We start from the raw sequence: 20,880 nt of genomic DNA on the forward strand, positions 1-20,880 counted from the left end.
AGTAATTATTCCTTAGACAGATTTTTGTCATCTTTCAGTAGTAACTAGTGCACAAACCCTAACAATTGCATTTCTCTTGGCAAAAGTTCACAATTTGCCCTAACTAGTGTTTGAAGCGTTCTGTCTGCCTCTTGCTCCTTTCAATTGTGCCAAAGTTCTTTGGCAATTAGTGATGTGATGTTCCAGAAACCCATGAAGTTATTCCAGCATATTTTCTTTAGGTGAATTAAAACCACTCAATAGATACTTACTAAAAACAACTACATTTATAGATAGAGGACTTTTGACAGCTATTGGTTTAAGACTCCTAAATGTTTTCATTCAAATTCCCTGGGTGCCTGCTGTTGATCAATCATAACTTTCTGACATCTTGATCTCTTCCTAGGAAATGCTTCTGGCCAAATATATGAAAGTGCTTTTTGACCTTGGGTATTGGGCATTAAGAAAACATGAATCAATTCTTTTTCTAAGGGAATAAAATACTTCCATGACTATTAAAACAAGCAACGCTCTGACTTTTTTTGAAGATCTATGTATGTATAGACTATTGAAGTTGACTATGGACATAGCTCTAAAGGAATGCCACTACCCTTAACATTTTGATGAGGGCTGTATTTTGGCAGTTCGTAGCCACTGAAAATCCTATTCAGTATGCAGGACAGCTATCAGAGTATAGCTGCAAAGCTACAGAAGGCTATGATTAGTATCCTTTTGTGATTGTTTGAGTTGTACTCTGCAAAATGAACAAGGATTCAGAAGAAGTGTTTGTCTGACTGGAACTTTGGGTATGAAGGAGGGGAAAAAATTTGAATACCCAAAATGTCTTTGTTAGCAGTTGGATATAATTTCTTTTTGTTTAGCATTTGCAGATGGCTTTGTGTAATGCAGTAATATAATAAGAAAGCTTTGTCAGCAACAGACCAGGAACTTGTGCAGGCTACTGAGACTACATAATGTACTTCACTGTAGAGCAGCCCTAGAAGAGGCAGTAACGAAAGGTTGTAACGAAAAGGTTTTCCTTGGGCTGTTGGCACATTCTTTAGAGTACTAAACCAGGAGTTTGCTCTTAGACCTAATTTTATTTCTAATGCCTAATTTGTGTGCACTCTTCCTTTGTATTGGTTAAATAGAACTTCCTCTACTGTTCATTAGAAGTGAGTCTCACATGAATCTTTCAATGAGCTATTCAAACACCCCTTATACTGCTTGCTAGCTAATAGCACACCTGGAAATTCAAAGTTTGCCAAACCAGAACATAGAAACCAATGAGCAAAGAGATAAGGGGGAAAGCTGCTATCCAGGGAGACCCAAGGAATCATGTCGTGCTGAGCAATCTTACCACAGTCAGACAGCTCCGGTTTCAGCATTGCATCAGGTTTTGCTGACCTGTAGCTCTAGTGGCACTTGGTATTCCCTTACAGTTCAAATATAAGGGAAGCTGGTGGAATAACTTATTTGTCAGGTAGATATCGCTAGCAAACAGCTTTATCAGTGTGCATTGTTGTGTACTAGCCCAACGCTGTGATAAAGGTAACAGACAGCTATGGGTATTGCTTCGTATGAATTTGAGTGCCAGCTTAGGCGGACCCTATTCCTCTCCTCATCCAGCTGTTCTAGTATTTTGGCAGCTACTCAAAATGTCTTGGAGTAATTGTAAATAAGTAATAATTTTTAATTAGCTTGTATGCAATCCTGGTACCACTGATCATTTGCATGCTTTCTTAATACATACACAGCTATGGCTTCAGTATATGTTCTGAACTTCTGAAGGTTAAAGAGTTGGAGTCCAATTCATTATTATTATTAAAGTCCATTAATTAATAGTAATTATTAAATAATAATTAATCAAAGTATTTAATGTGAAGTCCAATTCATTATTATTATTAATGTGGGCCGGTAACTTTTAAAGTCAACTGTATTAGTGGGAAATGGTAATGAAAAAATGAATAGGTCCTGTTGGTAAGCAGGTGCCCAGAATGCTCTTGTAGGAACCAAACAAGAACATGAGATGTGTTTTTCTGCTTGGTCTGGGTTGTTCCATAAATGGTAAGTATCTCAAAGGCCTTCCAAATAAAACCAGATGGCTAACTCTCCCACGCATCAGACTTCCAGCCTGCTCAAAATACAGTGGTGAAAGGTTGCCTAGATTTGCCTGTTGCATAAGTCAATCTTACTCAGCTGGCATTTGGGAAAGCTACGAACAGGAGGCTGAAAGCTCTGTGCAGGTGGCCTGGGGGCAGGACACAATCTATGTTATGGTTCCAAAAATAATAGAAATGTGAAGACTTCATTGCAGCTTCTCTTAGCAAGAAACTGAGAAAAAGATGCAGAGGGCTGCACTTGGGTGAGGACTAAAACTCTGACAAAAGTCCCAGTACCTTGTTGCCTCCCCTGAGCAGTGTTTTGGTTTTTCATTTGGCAGCACTCTTCCAGGCAGTGGGTTTTATCCACTTTTATAAGTGACATTAATATGGTTAATATTAAACAAAGAGCCTCACCAAGCTGACAAATGGGAGCCTTCACACCATTCTTACACAGCTGTTTCTTCCTCTTCACATCAAGGGAGGGCAATGAATTCTTTGTTGCTGGAGCCATGATTTCCCGGCTTTTTCACAACTCCTTTTTCAGTTTTCCCACATTGTTAATGTTTTAAGGCAAGTTGAGAAGAAAGGTAAGAATATGATTATTTCTTATTTTTTCCCCCAAACATAATACCTTCTTTTCTTTGACCGCTGCCAGCCTATATTGCTATGATACACTGTTATAGGATAGGATGGACAAAAAAAAAGCCATATTCTTGCAGATTGTGAATGGCCTGAATTAGCTGTAATAGCCCTGACAGTTTGGACTCACTGCCAGCAATAACTTCTACGTGGAATTATAGGAAAGTGATGCTTACATCACACAGGGGTTTTAGCAAGGCAGCACTAGATACATGCTGCCTTGCTCTCTAGACATGGTACACACAATCAGGCTTAGTTGCAAATGAAAGGGAGAAGTTTTCTTCCAACTAGGACACACAGTTATTTTGTCTTGTCGACTTGAGACGACCTCTCGGACTAGCTAGGAATCCATAAACCACAAAATACTCACGCTAAAAAAATCTGGCTAAAGACAATACTTTCATGACTATTTGTTTTTTCTTTTTCCTTTTACAAAACAAATTCCTTTGCAATAATCAGAAGTGATCAAAAGAACCTTCTTCAGTTCAAGGACACCAGCTTTAAATGTTAAGGCTACAAGCAATATTAATTGATACAAAACTCTAGTATCTGTTACAAAATTTACTATACAAATATCTTCTAAAAAGTCATCATTTTTTTTGATGTCACAGAACAGTAATATTAAAGTCTATGGTGAAACAAGCAAATGTGCATACACAGCTCACATTTGTTTAACTAAGCATAGTTTTGTATATTAAAAACAGTAGTTGCTTTCTGGATGAGGGCTCTTGAATTATAAAATTAATTTGTCAGGTTTTCAGACTTGGCAGGGCAAAAGGTTTTCTTGCTGTGTTCTAACAGAGAAGGGGAAAAACACCACTTCAGTAGTAAAGGGCCAAACAGCCACATAGTTAATGGAGGGAAAAATTAGGAAAATAATTACGTTAATTCACTTCAGACCTGATCCTGCAACCTTTAACCATGGAATGACATTCTTTGCCCAGCAGCAGATCCAAATTTACACTTTACGCTTTACAGAATAACATCCTTACTGAGGTAGAGATTGCCAAATAGCTGTTAGTGAGGGAAGTGCCCTGTGTGCCAATTCTAGAAATCAGTAAGTCAGTACAGTCTGCCCTATATTTCCAGACTTTTGGTACCTTACATAACTAGGTACAAAATACTCATTTTTATTGCAGATTCTTTTCTTTGGAAGTGCAGTCATGTGCAATCAGGTGGAATAAGTGTGCTGATAATTTTCCTTCAGAAACTGTAATGACTAGCGATGTGGACTCTTTTTCTCTTCAGGCAGAAACCATGAGGCACTGAAGCAAGCATTCACTTTTCTTGCACTTGAGGTCACAAATTTATGCAAGTCAAAAATGTTGGACCTGCCAAAAACATCATGCTACACTCCACCAAATAAAAGGACACTGTTATTCTTACAAGGAAAGGTTTGACAGGACAGGAAATAGGCAGGGTCATAGAAGTTTACTTAATACTGAAACTTATTTAACCATCTTTAAGCCAAAATACAATGATAGTTATAAAAATATATATGGGGGGGGGGGAATACAAGAGTAGTGGACTGAGCTATTGTAAGAGTAGCAACCAACACAAACTAGGGAATTTTAATAAAATTTCCCTTAATTCATGTTACTGTATGTTACTTGCCTTTACTGGGTTAACATGCATTAACTAAGTTTTAATTTGTCCTGAAGTTGCGGCAATAAGCATCTGATTTGGAGAATCCCAATACAGTTTATCAAGCTATACGCTACTTCTATTACAATGCAATCCTTAAGTAAACTGCATTCTACTTAAAGGAATGGAGGAAGGGGGAATAAGAGAATGAACATTAAAGATAGGAAAAATGTTGCTGTTCATTACAATTTTCCATTTTTGTTGAAACACAGCAGGAGAGCAAAGCCACAGGCTTCTCTACTGCTCTTGCATGCCAGGAGGGATTATGCAAACACTGCAACCACCCAAATCTTATTTAAATTACAGTCATTGTTCCCCCTTTAATGGTTATACTTTTGCCTGCTTTCACTCAAATATTGCTGCATCTTGCTTTCCGCCAACTTAGTCCCAATGGGAGTCATCACCTCTTAATTACAGATGAATAGATCTCTGAAAAATACCTCTAGAAAAAAAAAAAAAAGTAGAAAAGAAAGCAAACTTTAAGTGCCATCTAGTGGCTGATTTATCGAAAAACATTAGATAGATCCAAAAACTTCTGAGTGTGACACAGAGAGTAATATAACTGTAGCTGAACTGAGGAAGCAGTGCTTGAATTCACAGCCACCAAAGACCAGGTTAATACTTTGGGGAAACAAGAAAAGGACTAGAAATAAATGGTGTTATTTCCATAATTTTTCTTTTAAGCTTTTAGCCTTAAGTGGAGAGCTCAAATGGTAGGAATCATTTAGTGATCATCTGTTTCCTTAAAGACTCTCATCAGCTTATTGGAATGTGTAACCTTCCAAGTTGTCGTATGTATTTCAGTTCAAACTGGAAAACTGAACCCTCTCACATCTCAATGGTGCCTAAACGATGGTGGTGAAGCTGGACCCAAGAATCTGAATTCAAAGGTTAGCCTTCTCCACCAAATTCATCTGGAGTTGAAGGTCAGATCTACCTCTATTTTTAACAAGTCAAATTCATTTCTAACAGAAAGAAGGCAGACTGTTAGCAGCAATATCCTTTTCCTTTCCCTGCAGGAAAAAGCCACTTTCTGCAGTAGACAAGAATTCCCCCTCCCCCAAATTATTTCCCATTGTAAAAGGTCCACATTCCTTTTACACAATGAGATTCTGCAGTATCATTCCTCAAGCTTTGCCACTTCTACAAATAGCCGGTAGTTAACAGTGTAAACTTTAAACAGGTTCAGACAAAGCTATTTATTTGTGAGACAATGGAGAGCAGTCCAATAGCATTTTAATTTAATTTAATTTTCTTCCTTTTTTTTTTTTTTTTTTTTTTCCCAAATAGCATTTTACTTCTAAGTTGCTTCAGAGCTTTCCATCTCTTTGGTCTCATACAGTGAGCCTTGGGAACCACTCCTCAGTGACAGATTTTGGAGAAGAATCTGTCTATATATCTTTGATGTAAGACTTGCACATTAGTTTCTGGCTTCTTGTGAGGTGATTTAATCACACATGTCATTCAGTCAAAGACAAACCTAGCCAGCTTTTCACTGAATTACAGAACTAATTTATAACTAGTTGTTATATAGGCTAGTACTGAGCGAGATCAACAAGGTTAGTAGTCCTCTCTTCCTTTTGCTAATATAACAATTCTTAAACATTTTATTTTATTTTTTATTTTTATTAAAACAGGATCAAATGTGCTAATTAAAGCTTAAAATTATGAAGTTTAAACTTTGCTGAAAAATTACCAGTCTATCTTCTCCCTGCTTATAGGAAAGGGTAAGTCGTATGAGTAAAAGACAGGGGAATTTTAAAGAAAAATAAAATAAATAATAATAAAAAAATAAACTGCTCTAACAAGTACTCACAAGGAAACATTAAAATAATCTGGAGGGCATTGCTTTCCATGTTTATTGTAAATTAAAGTCTGCAGGACTCTTAAAAATAAGTATCAATTTCAGAACATTCAATATGCTGGTATGCAACTTGGTACCTTGTAGGAAGTATTTATCTTCTACAGCTTCGCTACTCATATTGAAGCAAGACCCCAACTCTATTAAAGGAATTATCAGAATGTTATCTAGTGCAGTGGTTTGATGCATACAGGGAGGAGTCTGGTGTAGAGATGAGCTTGAAAGCATTTCCAGTGCTTCAGTTACTTCCCTCTTCCCCCCTCCCTTCCCTCTTCCCTCCCCCCCCCCCCCCCCCCCAAGAAACCCTACTGACAATTACCTTGCAGTCATCTTAAACTTGTTACATGCTTCACGCTTCTCTAGATAACGACTGAGGAGACTGATGAAAGGGAACTCAACTATATACTAGTTTTCAAAATAAGTGAGCCTTTTTTGGTAAAGAAACCTACTGCAACAAGTATGCCCACTGGAAAAATGAAAAAAAAAGGTAGTTTATGGAGTGCTGCAGTAATTCAGAATCATTCTTTCATACAGTACCTTATTCATGTTGTACCTTATTCAGTACCTATTCATGTATTCATATCAACAAGCAGCATATTTCATAGCATTTATTTATTATAGAGAAATAATTTCCAGATGAGTTGTGTTACTTAGATCTTAGATGCCTGCTCTATTAATAGAAAGCTGAAAAAATGACTGAGGACGAGCTAAGGATCAAAGCCATAACATTAGCTTTGAGCAGAAACATGCATTTTTGACAGGTAGAAGATGCAATAGTATTTATCTTCACCTTATTCTGATTTAGGTCAGAGCAGGAAGTCATACCAGTAGCTGTATTCTATATTATCACTGATTCTTTATGAAATGAGCTCTCAGCATGAAATACTGAGATACATGAAAACTGGATTTCAGAAGATTAATATAAACTGACAAGGTAACAATCAGCAATTTCTGTTTAGGTAATTTAACCAAAGATGCGTAAAATAAAATCACATTGTTAAATTATTTTTAGATTTATTGCAGTATAATCAGCACAAACAAGTACTTATTACTGAGGACCAAAAAGCTACAAAAAATAAATCATCAACCAATCGATCAAGTCATTCATGCACATTTCCCCCATAATGCGGCTGAATTAACTGCCTATAAACCTAGAAAGGAGAACAAGTACAAAAATGCTGTATAAAACTTGAGATTATTTTTATGTACATCTAAATCCCACTCCTACCTCAAATGAATATTTAGGAGTAACAAAAAAGCAACAACACAGAAAGCATATTACAGTAACTTTCAGTTCTTTCCTGTAGAACCAAAGCCACCTTCGCCACGTTCTGTATCATCTAGAGCCTGAAAGACATCAATGATGATAAGCTGGTTTAGTGTTTTAACTTGCCTTTAATTTTTACACAGCAGATATCATCTACCATAGAGGAGGATATATTTACTCAGCTTCTTGCTAGCTATAACTCAAACTAAAATAAAACATTTTAAGAGAGAGTTTTGAATACTTTCTGTGCAAGTTTAAACAAATACCAAATGAAAATATTTCTCATGTGCCTTCTACCTCTGAAGACTTAAAATAAAAAAAAAAACAAAAAGAAAACAAAAAAACCACCCTCCAGGTAAATGCATAAAGATTTTTATTCAAAAGAGCATGATAGCGTTGCTGCCGAACACTGAAAGTAGTTTTAATACAAAGTATTTACATAAACCATGAATTTCAGCTTATATACAACTATCTTAAGCTACTGATTCTTGAAGATAGCAGAAATATTTCCTTCTGTCAACTTACTTGAACTTCTTCTAGCTCAGGATAGAAAATGCGTTCGCAGATGAGCTGGGCAATCCTATCCCCTTTCTTAACTGCAACAAAGTTAAATTATAATAAATTTCCTTTTCAAAAAAAAGCAAACAACCAATACATAGTTTAGACAATCCCTTTCTAAGAGTATGAGAATGTATTTAAGTTTAAATACTTATCTGAAGCTTAGTTACATTAATAGTCCCAGAAATATACAGGATGTGATAACTTGTGCTTGTGCCTCACAAATGAAGTTTCAACAGCAATACTAGCTCAAGAGATCTCCCCTCATTCCTGCTGCTACACCGTGGCATCTTAAGTGTTATTATGCATAAATACTGTAGATGCTGTAAGCAAGTTCCACGATGTAGCTCCCTTGTGAACTAGATACAGGAATTAATTTCCCTGGGGGAAAAAAAAAAAACAACCCGAACTGATAAAAGGAAAACAAAAACTCTGATTAGTACCAATTTGATTCAGAGAACTTCCGTAAGAATCTTGTAGCCTTTTCTGCCACTTCACAGCACAAATCACTAGCAATATGTTAACTGGGTCCTGAGGCTTAAAACTGCATTTGCAAAAGGAGAGCACGATTAAGGGAAAATTCTATCTTTATTACTCATACTTCCCAGAATCACAGACTTTTTATCTCAAATCTTTTTTGCTAAGCAAGGAAGAAACCAAAATACAAAGTTGTATTTCAGTAAAGCTCATGAATCTACAGGTTAGCTAAGTAGTTCTTTTCTGCACGTCACCTAATTTAATAGTAGAAACTTTTCAGGTTTCCTTAACAGGACATTAAGTTTACATGTTTTTGTTAATTGTAAAAATGTTCTCAGATAACTTTATCTCTGTGTAGACTTTTAAACAAAATTAGTTTCTCATTTCCCATCCGATGGCTGAAAACAGGCTTTGTCTAGCTCAACACGTACCTTCAAAAGTCTCCTTGCCAAAGTTGAAGAGTACCACAGCAACATTTCCCCTGTAATCTTCATCAATAACACCAGCTGACAAAGAATTAAGGAAGATACTCTGTTAATAAATGTTGTCAGTATTTTAAATAATGCTTGTTTAGATTAGTTCGGTGAATGCCATATCTCATAATGACATCCTTTATACTACTCATGCAATTAAACAATATATATGAAAACACTGACACAACTAAAACTGCTAGTTAATCTTACAAAAAGAACTGAAAAGCACCATCATGTATTAAGAAGTGTTTTGCCACTGTACTACTAATTTTAGTTGCAATACCCTATCTGAAATCAAGACAGCTGTACCAATTTTAGCCTCCATTTATTCTGCTAACTACAGCTCCTAGAGTGTCAAGCACAAATTTGTTTTCTTAACTCTAATACTTTATTTAGGAACTTACGGATTTACATGGATTCCAGTCCCTTATCTCAGGCAAGCTACAAGAACTAAAGCTTTAAGGAACTGAGGGCTTTCTCATGGATTAAAAGCACAAAGCAAAGCACAAAGGCTGGGAAGAACTGAGTTCTTGTTCTTCTGCTGTGAAAGGCTGAGGGTAAGGTGCATACCAGGGCAGATTCCTTCGTTTCAGAAGCAATGGGAGCATCCAGGGGAGGAAAATCCAGCTACATTCAAGTGTAAATACTGTATAAAAAGCTTACTATTGTATATAAACTATTAACTCTATATTCTGTAATCTTTAGAAAGGTAGTTCAGCAGATTATTTATCAATATATAAAAATTATCATTCAGTTTCTCTTTTCCCCTCTCAGATACAGTAAGTATGTTTCTAATATAAAAAATTGAAATTAGATTTCCCTGTGGACCAAAGTATGTATTTTGCATAATACCTGCAGAAATAGTAAAATGAATGTCCTTCCCAGGCATTCAAGGAATCGTACATACAAAATGCTACCCGTAGATCACAGATGTCAAAATAAATTGTACTATGACTATACTTTACTTTGAATTATTATTGCTGAAGCTCAACCTATACACATAAGAATAGAAACTGAACGTTTTTTTCTGTTTCTTCAGCTGTGTGAAAGCACTGCATTATATACTGTACGTAATGTTATTGTGTGATCTCTGCACTTGTTCTGGTATGAATGGTATTTATGGAGCTCTATTTCCCATGTAATATTTTGGATTAATCCAACCACATTTCTGAAAAGTAGCCTAATTAAGCTGCTAGTAAGACCAGGAGTATCCCTGAGTTCTGGAAAATCAGCAAAACATGCAGGTTTTTTTTTTGTTAGGTCACTGATATTTGTGTGCAATTGTTTAAAGGGATCCTACCTACAGAGTACTGTCAGAAGTAAGAGTCAACAAATTTTAGGGGTTGCTATGTATGAACGTTTTCCAGAATCAAAGTTTTTTGAAAAAATAAATAAATCCTGAATATAGCATTTGGTTTGGTTGATTCAAAGAGCCTGATGTACTGAAGCTACAGGTACAAGTCCTCCACTGTTTGTTTTAGGTCAGACCAACTTTCTGAAAGTCATCAGCTAAATTGAGCATCGCAATGCATCACTTACATTGGTCATCACATCTAAGAGGTTTCTTGCACAATTTCTACCACAGTTCAGTATTACAAATCAATATTTAAAACCTTTAAAAACTGAACCCTGCAAGCCTGTGTCAGTGCATAAGCAGCTGAACTATAAAACACCGTGAAAACTGCTTCTAACTTCTAGAAATGTAGTCTACCTTCCTCCTTTTAAAACACAAAATAATCTATAATCCTCACATAATCCCTAAACTAGGGGTGACACAAAGTGTTAGTAAGAGTGCTACACATATAATTTATACATACTACATATATGCATGACAAAGGGAGATTCAACCAATTGTTAATACCAGTCCAAACTGTTTTAAGCATCACTCAAGTTCTGTGGTCAGTTGCCCATTAATTTGGTGCCTTTGTTGATGTGCATCAATCAGCTGAGGAGCTGAAAGTCAGAGTTTACACTTGGCAGATAAAATTGTGTACGTATGCTCATAAATGCCCATTAAAAGATCATTAGCTCTTTGGATATATCCTTAATTTGACAAGCCATTCTCAAACATTTCTGTGCAGCTAAGAAAACATTTTTCTAGACTATACGCTGGGACAGATAATGTAATTAGAGACTGATAATGGAATTTGCTAGTTTAACATATCAAGGGCTAGTTTTATTTGTTATAATATAATCTGTTCTGATGTAACACAATACTCTAAAGTGATTATTAAAGTCTAATTCTATTTAAATAGATACGCTTTTGTAGGTACAGAATGTATCAATTGAAGCAATACCCTTAAATTTATACAGGCAAGAAAATACTGTCACATTTCTGCTGGGATTATCTAAAGAAAGTTTGTAGAACAATTGGTGCAACTTAAAGGCATTTTAATTTAACTTTTCTACCTCTGTATCTAACAGAAAACAAGTTTATTTCTACATAATGACAAAAATCACACTTGATGCATTGGTTAGTGCTTAACTGCTAATGATGCTTCTTGGTCTACCTGTCATTCTTAGTATTTTCTGGAGGGGGAAAAAAAAGAACTGTATCTAAAACTTAGCTTGTGTTGGAGTATCTGGAGCTTAACTGCATGTTAGTATTCTATCTTTTCTCAAACTTCAAACCTTTTTTTTTTTTTTGAAAGGAGTGATACTGACTATAATGGATATACAAATCTATAATCCATCTAGTCAGATGTGTTCCCTGACTTTTAAACAATGGCATTAGCAGAATCTCAGCTTTATGTATAGGCACTAAAATTTATTTTACAAGTATTGGCTGAAAAGCTTGTCATGAGCAGACACCAATTTCTTTTGACCACCTACTTGAGTACTACTAAAGAGACTGGCAATGAGTTTTGGGGTAATAATATGGAGCTATTATTTAAAAGCATACAGATAACACTGAGTTTTTTTTTATTTCTACACCTATCTTAACATTATTACTTTTAGAAATCAGGCTGCCATAACTCCTTCCTGCATTCATCGTAGCTTTCAGACTGGCTATCCAAGGGCCATACCCTCCCCACAAATATGTAATTTTAGATCAAGTTGAATATGTTTGTAAGAGAATCCTGCCCTTCAATGAATATCTATCATGTTCTAACACCACTCACTACAAGTTTGCCATGTGTTTAACCACTGTTGGCACGGTAAGCGAGTAAAATTCTTCTGAAAATTGTTCAAGCTTAAACATTAGGTAGTTTCTCTTAAAAGTGGCTTTTCAGCAGTGGCCACTTTAATTTGAGAAAACTGAAATTTGTAAATATCACTTTAAAATTCAGGCTTCCTTCTTTGTTTCAGCAAGCTTACCCCTGGAGAGGATGACCCAGCCCAAAGAAATGAAATAGCGTGTAAAAACAAAGACAGGTGAGCTCTCCAGGAATTGAAAACAGTCTGGTAATTCAATGCGGAAGACTGATGAATATTTCTGTGTCTGAACTGGTCAGCAACATAAGTTACTTACAGTATTCAGTCAACCGGAAAAAAACACTCACTGAAGCACTTAACATTTGTAAGCTTAGCTATGAAGTAAAGAATCTAGAAAGCTTCAGACTTACTTTCTAGGTGAGAACTGTGCTTCCCACACACTTCTGAGGATGAAAGCTTTTCAGCAGAAGCAAAGTAAGGACTTTTTTTTTCCCTCAAAAGCATGCATGATACAAACAAAACTTGCAATCAGAGTTGAAGGTATGTATTAAGAATATTTTGTGGCCAAACCCCCAGTCTAATGCTGTGCTGAATAACTGTAATACTTTCAAAGCCACAATAACTTCAAATTCCATGAAGTAACTCCATTTTGTATAAAGTTTCTGTAAAATTAATTGCCTTCCAATCCTTTTCTCTTTAAATGTATTATACCTCCATTCACATAGTCTGAGCTTAGCTACCACCTGAGTTCAAACTATACTATTTGTATCAGAAAATATATGATCCTTGGAAGATACAAGAAGGTATAATCCAGGAGGACCTGACAGTCCTCCTTCTGCATGGGGTCAGAAACAAATTGTACGTACTAGGCATACTGGGGAAAAAAGTTACCAATAAGTTTTCTGCCTTGGCATTCTGTTATTCCACAACACCATGCTGCAATAATTATACACACTGCTGCGCACTAAGACTCTCTTCTAAATTATGTTTATTGGGTAGAAATCATCTAAATCATTTTTGGAAAAATTGTGCATTAGAATTGGCAGTCTGACATACTGTCTTACTCTGTCAGAACTTTGGCACATCGTTTTTTTGGAAAGCAGCCACACCTAGCAGATGTGAATTCTGAACGTGTTCTTACATGATCCCATTTTTTCCTCCTTGACTTGCAGGACTTCTTACAATGTATTTTTTACTTAAATGGGTAATGGCTTTCACTGTCAGAAATGTACCTAGTCAGAACAAATTAAAATGATACAGCAATTGTTGTTGTTTTTGTTTTTTTCTCCATAAAAGGTCCTCTACTAACTGTTAGTAATCATTAACTTGTGTTTTTTAAACGCTTGTTTTTTGAAAAACTGAACAGGTCATCCTTTTAAGCACTTTTTATTTCCTTTGAGTACCTCCTAGTTTAACTTTCAGATCAAAAAGTGTTAGTGTATATATATATTTATAATGTGTGATTCTGAGACTTTCATAAAGGTTTCTGGTTTTATGTATATACACCTATAATAATTGTTTTTAGAGATCTGTTAATTTCTAATTAAGATTAAGGAAAAGTTCAAAGTATATTAAAAAGACAACCTGTTTAAAACACGTGTTGCTAAAACTGATAAAAAAGGAAAGACCTGTAGAAAGTGGGATTTGCTTTACTTGTTTCAAAAGATTTTCAGATTTTAAATCAATAAACATACAAAGTTAGTTTAAATTGTATTTGCTTTATATTTGTTGTATTTTGATCACTAAGAGTAAACTACAGTTTTAGGTTCTTTGTAACCTAATGAAAAATTTTCTCTAAGTGAAGAACTGCCCACAGTAATGGTGTATTCCAGTGGTTTTTTATCATTTTATTTGTTTACAATGACTGTGTCTTCTGTATAAAAGAAAATCTATATGCTTTAATTTAATTCACTTAGATCTTACACTATGCTGAAAAGAATCACACACAGGTATTTCATGAAAATGAAGAAAGCATACTGTAAAAAATCACTTTAATGTCTAAACCCCAAAATAACAGCTATGCCACGCACTGCTTATATGAATGCTCTGTGGTTAGTATAGGAAAATTAGTAATAAACCATAAAGTTTTAAAGTAAGTGTGATTTACTGGTCATTGGGGTATTACCCAATTATCTCCTTTTGACAGACAACTAATGAAGCCAGGATTATTTATTTACACATATTACAATGTTAAATTAAGGCACTTATAACAATCAAGATTTACGAAGTTATAGTAAAAATAAAAATCTTACCACCAACATCTATGAAGTGCTTTGCAGCTAAACCAGAACGTGGTGCTAGAAAACAATAATTTTAAGTGTATTAATTTTGTTTTTAAACTCTTACAAAACATTTATAGGTTAGTGTGTTTGCTTAAAGTTGTGTCAGCAAGAACTGTTTCCATGGTCTTTCTAAAATAAATGTGATTTTACGGGAACTACTGTACGTGTTATTGTATATATTTAAAAAGCAGTTGCTACAAGCTACATTAAGATTGAAATCTTTAAATGATGCAAGTATATCCTTGTTTAGACCATCAACTGCAGAGCAGGTTTCTCCATGCTGTAGCAGACAATGACTATCTAGTGTTGGTTTATTTTTTAGCTGTTTCCACTATTCTGGAATAATCTCAGAAGATTATTAGGTCAATCCATTTTAGTTATGATGGAAAACAATATCTGACAAGCAATTTACTAAGACTATTATACACATTAAATGATGTGCAATTGTTTTTTTAATATATATCTTGGCGTACTTTAATGAGGTGCTAAAAATTACTCTCTCCAGAATTTTTTGTTTGGATTAAAATAAATGCACGTGCACTCTCTTTTTAGATGAAAGGAAACAGCAAACTCTGAGCATGTTCTTCCACTGAGGTAGCTGTTTTTCTGTTTGTTTTTACTTAAGGATTTATATGTAATTCAGAAGAAGAATGAACAAAACGTAACATAATACCTTGTACACATTCTCTCAATTATTTTGTCACTAAAAGTAGTAAAAATACTACCATACTCTCCTATCTCAGAGTTAGTTTTTAAATAGTCAAGGGTGCATTTTCCATTTATCCATTATTTATTGGTCTTTGTCATTTGAATTCTGAAACTGCAGAGAAATAATTAACTATTGCATAGCCTATGACATTGTATACAGGTTATGAACATTTTTACTAGCAAACTTCAAAAATGTCTACTATTGTTAGATCTACTAAATGTTTTTCACAAACGTCTACTATTAGGCTCAAACAAACACATAGATGTGAGATTTATTCTGCACACATAAAATATATGAAAACAAGAATATTAATGTAAAAATCATGTCAAACCTGTTCTGCAGTGACTGCAGTTTTCTCATGGCCTGCTTACTTACCTACTCGTCCATAGCAACCAGAAGGAAGAGCAATTTGAATGTCTGTTTTCACTACAGCCTTTTCCATAGGTGGTATCACACAGTCGTAGGCACTGCATTACAGAAATAAACACTAGTTTGTATAGAATATGGAAAAAAGACACCTCTGTATTTTAAGGTACAAAATTACCCAGAATTCCTCCTGCTGGGATGTAGGAGAACATGACCTACCGTGGAATTTATACAAGAAAGTTACAGATCGACAATATTTGTATAAAATACAAGATGCTCCCATTTTCACAGTGCTATCTTTCAGTAGCATCATTTGAACAGCATAATTGTGAGATTGTTTCCTAACTGTTTTTAACTAGTAAGGGAGAGACAAAACATAGACGTTAACTTGAAATTAACCAGGTCAACAAGGATGTGCAATAAAGCAGAAACTTTAAGGAGTTTCTCTTCTGATTAAGCTTCCTACATCAGGTGAGCTAACTATAACCTAAAAATCTGCTAAAAGGTATCAATTGAAACATAAACATGGCAAAGTTTTAAAAGGCAAGTCTTTAACAAACAATCCTTTAAGTCTACTACTACTAATGTCCATGACTGGGGGAGCATAGTTGGAGTTGGGAATCCTGGTTGAAGTGCTCCCGTGTCTTCCATGGCTTCGTTAATTTTTCTCAGCTCACTTAAGTCTCCATTTTCCATTCCTTTTCTTGATTACAAACACCGGAGAATTCCAGGGCTAGTTGTGGGAACAATGTCTCGCTTTAAGTTCTCAAGCAACTCATCCTTCGGGCCTTATGTATCCTGTTCTTCACGGATCGAAGGGAAACAAACATTTCCGCCTCCTTTTCAAGGCCAATAGGGCCTGGGTCAAAAGGCACGTCCAGGTCAACAGGGGGCATAACAGCAAAGGCCTGCGATGGCAGCAGCGGTGGGGGGGCAGTGGCGTAGCTGTCTGTATGAGCCCGCAGCTTCCTCACTCCCTGGCAAACCACACGTGTCTGACTGTGGCCTCATACAGCTCTTTAAGGCCTCAGAGATTGCTCACCAGGTGCCGAGCAATCCCACTGCAACCTTTGTCATTTTTAGTTGTAGAGTCCCACACCTTGACCTCAGTAGAGAGAGGGAGTAAGGAGAATCTTATCAAGTAGCGATAGAGCACTGACAGCATTAAATTAGGATGCTACTTAATGTCTTTGCCAACTACGGTGCATTGTGCAAATTAACTAAAGCAAGAAGCCTTGGGCGCCTTACCAAGGTCAGTCTCCTAATAAGAGTGTGAGCCTATCTTAACAAAGTGGCAGAAACTGGTTCTGCGAATGCGCAAGAGCCAAGGAGCAACTGAGTCTGCACAAAGACAAGAGGTCAACAAGCAGTGACAAGGAAGAGTCATCAATCTTCATCCCCATGACCCCTGATGACCACCGCCAGAATACACTGCACAAGCGCAGATGGGAAGAGTTGTGGAAATAACTCCTTGGAACTAATTTTAATATGAAGTGGGGACGGGTTTTGAATATGTATAGGTATATTGTGAAACTTCATGCATATGTAACTCTTTATGGCATAAAACCAAGGCAAGTTGCCGCATCAGGTGCGCCCAACTTTGGTGGGACTACCCTCCATGCTGCCCAGTGCTGAATAAATATACCTACTTTGAAAACGGACTCTACAATGAGTAAGATTGTAGAGTCCGTTTTCAACAAGTCACAATTTGGTCCCATATTTCAGGATCATAAACTGTCTGATTGTTAATAAAGAGAATAAGCTGTAAGGTTACCAGGACACTCCTTGTTTCTAAGGATGCACAACTGCTTACCAGTGAGGGGCAGTTGTGTGTGCGGCTCCACTTCTCTCAGCTGTAGCTTCTTTCCAGCTCCAATGCCTACTTCCAGTGGCTTTCTGTACGAGCTTCTTTGAGTGGTTTGCTGAGCTTGGCTGAACCTATCTTCATGAGGTGATCAGTGTCCCTGTTCCCATCCTGGTCTCCATCCTGCTAGCCTGTCCCTATTCATTCCTTTTTCCTGCTTCTTGATTGATGACATAACTCTATTATATCATGTTACCTTTTTTCATCTCGAGGACCGGTTCCCCTCTTATACCCTTTGCCCCACAGCAGTCCTTTTCAAACACCTTTTCATGACCCCCATGGCCACACTCCCACATCTCCCCCTTCTTTATTAATATCAACCATCTTCTTGACATGAATTATTACTCCATATATCACAGGAAGAACTTATTTTAACATGTGGAAGCATCAAAAAGTTTTCTGTAAAGCTGTCTTTTTCCAGGTGTACAGTACACCACTGGACAAGACAAAAACAAACCTAGAAAAGCGGAATACAATATAAAGCATTGAGCATGGTAGAGCACAGAGACGCGTAAAGCCTCTGAGAGGAAGTCTGATGGTTAAGGGGAAAGAAAAAGACAGGATGGATATTTAAGCGATACTACAAAAGGAAATTGGAAGAAGGCAGAGCAGAGCGCTGATACAGCTAGGGATTGTATCTTATCACTGAGCAATGCAAACAACCACGTGCAGACATTCCTAGACATAACACATGCCTCTGAACAACACTTACCAGTTTAACAAACCTAGCCCTGCACAGCCGTGACCAGGGCTCCTGCTGGGCTGCCACAACGTCCCTGGCCACAGCACCCAGAGGCCAAGAGGAGAGTGGCAAAGCAACGAGCTCTGGCAGACCAAACCCACGAGTGCTGACTTTTTTTTTTTATTATTATTATTATTTCACAGGAAAGCGCCCAGTGCTGGTGCCAGCAGGAGCTCGTGCTGCCGTGCCAACCCTGACAGCGCTCCTGCCCGATGACCTGGAGGCTGCGGCACGGCCGGAGCTCTGGAAATGCGGGGAGGGGGCCGGGCACAAGGGAGCCGAGGCGCAGGGCGGCTGCTCGCCGCTCCCCAGGGGAGGGCCCTCACCTGTACAAGTCGTAGCCCGCGGCTCGCGCGGAGCCCCTGGAGGGAGCGAAGGCGTTCTCGGAGAGCCTGGTGAAGCGGAGCCTGGCGGAGGGCTCCCCGGGCACCGAGCTCGCGTGCCTCTTGCTGGGGGCCGGCTGGGAGCAGGGCATGGCTGCGGGGGGCGACACGAGCTGCTCGCGAGGCGGGGCAAAAAGCGCGCGAAAACGCCCGGCGGGAACCGCTCAGTCCCCGCCTCTTCCCCCCCCCCTCCCCCCTGCAGTCCCCCTCCCTTCCCCTCCGTCCTCTCCTTACGGAGCCGCAGGAGCCGCACCAGACGAGCCGCCATGGCGGCGGCGCAACGCCTCAGGGCTCCCGGCGCTCCCCGCCGCTGGCCGGGGGGCTGCGGGCTGCGGGCTGGGGGGCAGCGACACCCCCCGCTGGCTCCGGCACGGCACGGCCCGTACCTGCCATGCGGCACAGAGCAGCCCTGGGGCACGGCGGCGGCGGCGCCCCCGAGGGGCGGGCGGACCCCGCGGGGGTTGCAGGGTTGCCGGGGAAGGCGATGGCGGGTGCGCGGCAGGCGGGGCTCGGCTGCGTCGCTGCCCCCTGCAGGAACCGTGGTACCAGTTCTCCGCCTCCTCCTCCTCCTCCTCCTCAAGCCAAGCGAACTCCCCCCGTAGGCTGACATCGGAACCTGCCGCCTTGCGGCTGCACGACTCGTGCTTCCCCTCGCGGATGGATGTGTTTTTCTCTCCGCACGTCGCTGCGGGCTGTAGGAGTTCTCTCTGCTCCTCCAAATTTTGTCCCAAACCCTCTCCTAATGACATTTTTTTGAAAGATTTTTTGTGTATGCGAGTTTCTCCTGGCTGTGTCACGTTCTGAAGTGCAGGCAGGTGGCAGTGAAACCATTGCTGCATGTTGCACTCTGAAAAACAGTGTTTTGAAAAACATCCCAATTTGGGGTTTCGTTGTTTCTGTCCAGCACTTCTAGTCTTAATAATCACCATTTGAATGAGAATGCATATATACTGAGATACATGGGGTAATAATTTGCGTCAAGAAGATATTAATAAAGAAGGGAGAGATGTGGGAGTGTGGCCATGGGGGTCGGCAAGCCCCATGGTTGGTGATAACATCAGACACTTACCGATGAGGCCATCAGGAATGTAAAAGAGTTCAGAGGGAACAAAGAAGGGTGGTTCAGGAGATGCCACGCCGTCTGGGGTTGCTTGTTCTCCAGCCCTTATACATGGAAGATTCTGGGTGTTTGTCGTCACCAGGCAAAAATGTGTGACCAATGAAAAAGTCATGGAAGGTATGGGAGCACTTCAACCAGGATTCCCAACTCCAGCTATGCTCCCCCAGTCACGGACATTAATAGTAATAGACTTAAAGCATTGTTTGTTAAACACTTGCCGGAATTCGGAAAACTTTGCCATGTTTATGTTTCAGTTGATACCTTTTCCGATTGTACGTATGTATAGGCATACTCGGGTTTCTTATGAATATGTAAAAGCAATGTTCTGTATATTTAGAAAGTTCGATGTTCGTGTGTGCGTTTTGGTAGAGCGTAGACTCCCCTTGCACCCGGCGCTGTTTACTTGCCTTTTATAAATATTACTAAATTCAGATTGAGTTGTATCTTCAGTTATAACAGTACCATAGACCTGTGTAGGAAAAAAAGTAATAGTTAATGACTTCTGATATAACCCATTCACAAATTGAGAGTTGATTTTTTATTATATATTTTTTTGAAGTTACATCACATTAATGTCTGATCATAACTGGTTATTTATACAGCCAGCACTTCATAATGGTTACAATTGCATCCTACATCGTAGTGCAGAAAAGGACTGATTTTGTGAGCGGCCTGGCTCCTCTGTGAGGCGGGCTTGGTTCTATGCTACATGTAAGGTAGTCAGGAAGCCTCTGCATAGCAGGTAAGAGAACTCGTCAAAACATCTTGTCATCAAGGAAAAAGGCCTCAGCTGACCAACACTTCCCCCTGTCAGGTTTTTAGAAAAGACAGAAGTATCAGCAAGTTTGCCTTGGTGCTGGGAATGTGTTGTTTGATCTGGAGATAAGCAGTTATTTGGTCAACATTTCTGCATTCTTGACTGCTGACTATTGCTGTTCTCCATTGGGCGTATCTGCTGGCTTTGAAAAATAATAGTGAGATAAACTGAAATTATCTGCCTTTTTGCTAAAGTGAGAATAAGAGTGGCAGCTGCTGGTCCATGGAAAGAAATATAGAGCTTCTTTTAGGGGTGCTAATCCATAAAATTCTCTGCACTGAAGTTTTGGTGATAGAATGAGTGTTTTTATTAGGAGAAAAATGTGGCTTTAAAATAGAGCTTTCCCTGCTGACACCCCAGCCTGACTTAGAACAGCTGTCTCTCTCACAGTGATTAAGATGTGTAATTTTAAAGGCTGCTGTGGGGGTGTTTATTTGC

At 38.5% G+C, this 20,880-nt stretch overlaps 1 protein-coding gene and 1 long non-coding RNA gene across 4 annotated transcripts in view; one reads left to right on the forward strand and one right to left on the reverse strand.

Moving 5' to 3' along the window:
• Positions 1–7,222: 7,222 nt before the first annotated feature.
• On the reverse strand, positions 7,223–19,031 carry DUT (deoxyuridine triphosphatase). Of its 3 annotated transcripts, none has more exons than XM_068696011.1 (7): positions 18,892–19,031; positions 18,449–18,599; positions 15,526–15,617; positions 14,412–14,456; positions 8,962–9,036; positions 8,021–8,091; positions 7,223–7,575 (listed from the first exon to the last, which is right to left on the reverse strand). In XM_068696011.1, the coding sequence occupies exons 1-7, from the start codon at positions 18,896–18,898 to the stop codon at positions 7,519–7,521; spliced, it is 498 nt and encodes a 165-aa protein (XP_068552112.1). In that variant the 5' UTR covers positions 18,899–19,031; the 3' UTR covers positions 7,223–7,518. The 3 variants fall into 3 exon arrangements, with proteins under 3 accessions (XP_068552112.1, XP_068552113.1, XP_068552111.1); XM_068696012.1 differs by having other exon boundaries at positions 18,759–18,946; XM_068696010.1 differs by having other exon boundaries at positions 18,740–18,915.
• The window catches only part of LOC137863113 (uncharacterized), a 43,730-nt gene continuing 41,857 nt past the window's right edge, over positions 19,008–20,880 (forward strand). The window contains exon 1 of the long non-coding RNA XR_011100696.1: positions 19,008–20,599. This is a non-coding gene — a long non-coding RNA (uncharacterized lncRNA). The remainder of the gene's footprint in view (positions 20,600–20,880) is intronic.

The sequence above is a fragment of the Anas acuta genome, chromosome 12 (assembly GCF_963932015.1).
Source record: "Anas acuta chromosome 12, bAnaAcu1.1, whole genome shotgun sequence".
NCBI classification, from domain to species: domain Eukaryota; kingdom Metazoa; phylum Chordata; class Aves; order Anseriformes; family Anatidae; genus Anas; species Anas acuta.

Bases quoted from the DNA above. Each gene is read 5' to 3' on its own strand.
- DUT (XM_068696010.1), bottom strand. From the start codon at position 18,773: ATGGCGGCTCGTCTGGTGCGGCTCCTGCGGCTCC. The intron at 18,600-18,739 runs GTAAGGAGAGGA...CGCCCCCCGCAG, and splicing joins GGTGCGGCTCCTGCGGCTCC to CCATGCCCTGCTCCCAGCCG. The intron at 9,037-14,411 runs GTAAGATTTTTA...ATTCTTTGTCAG, and splicing joins GCACTTCATAGATGTTGGTG to CTGGTGTTATTGATGAAGAT.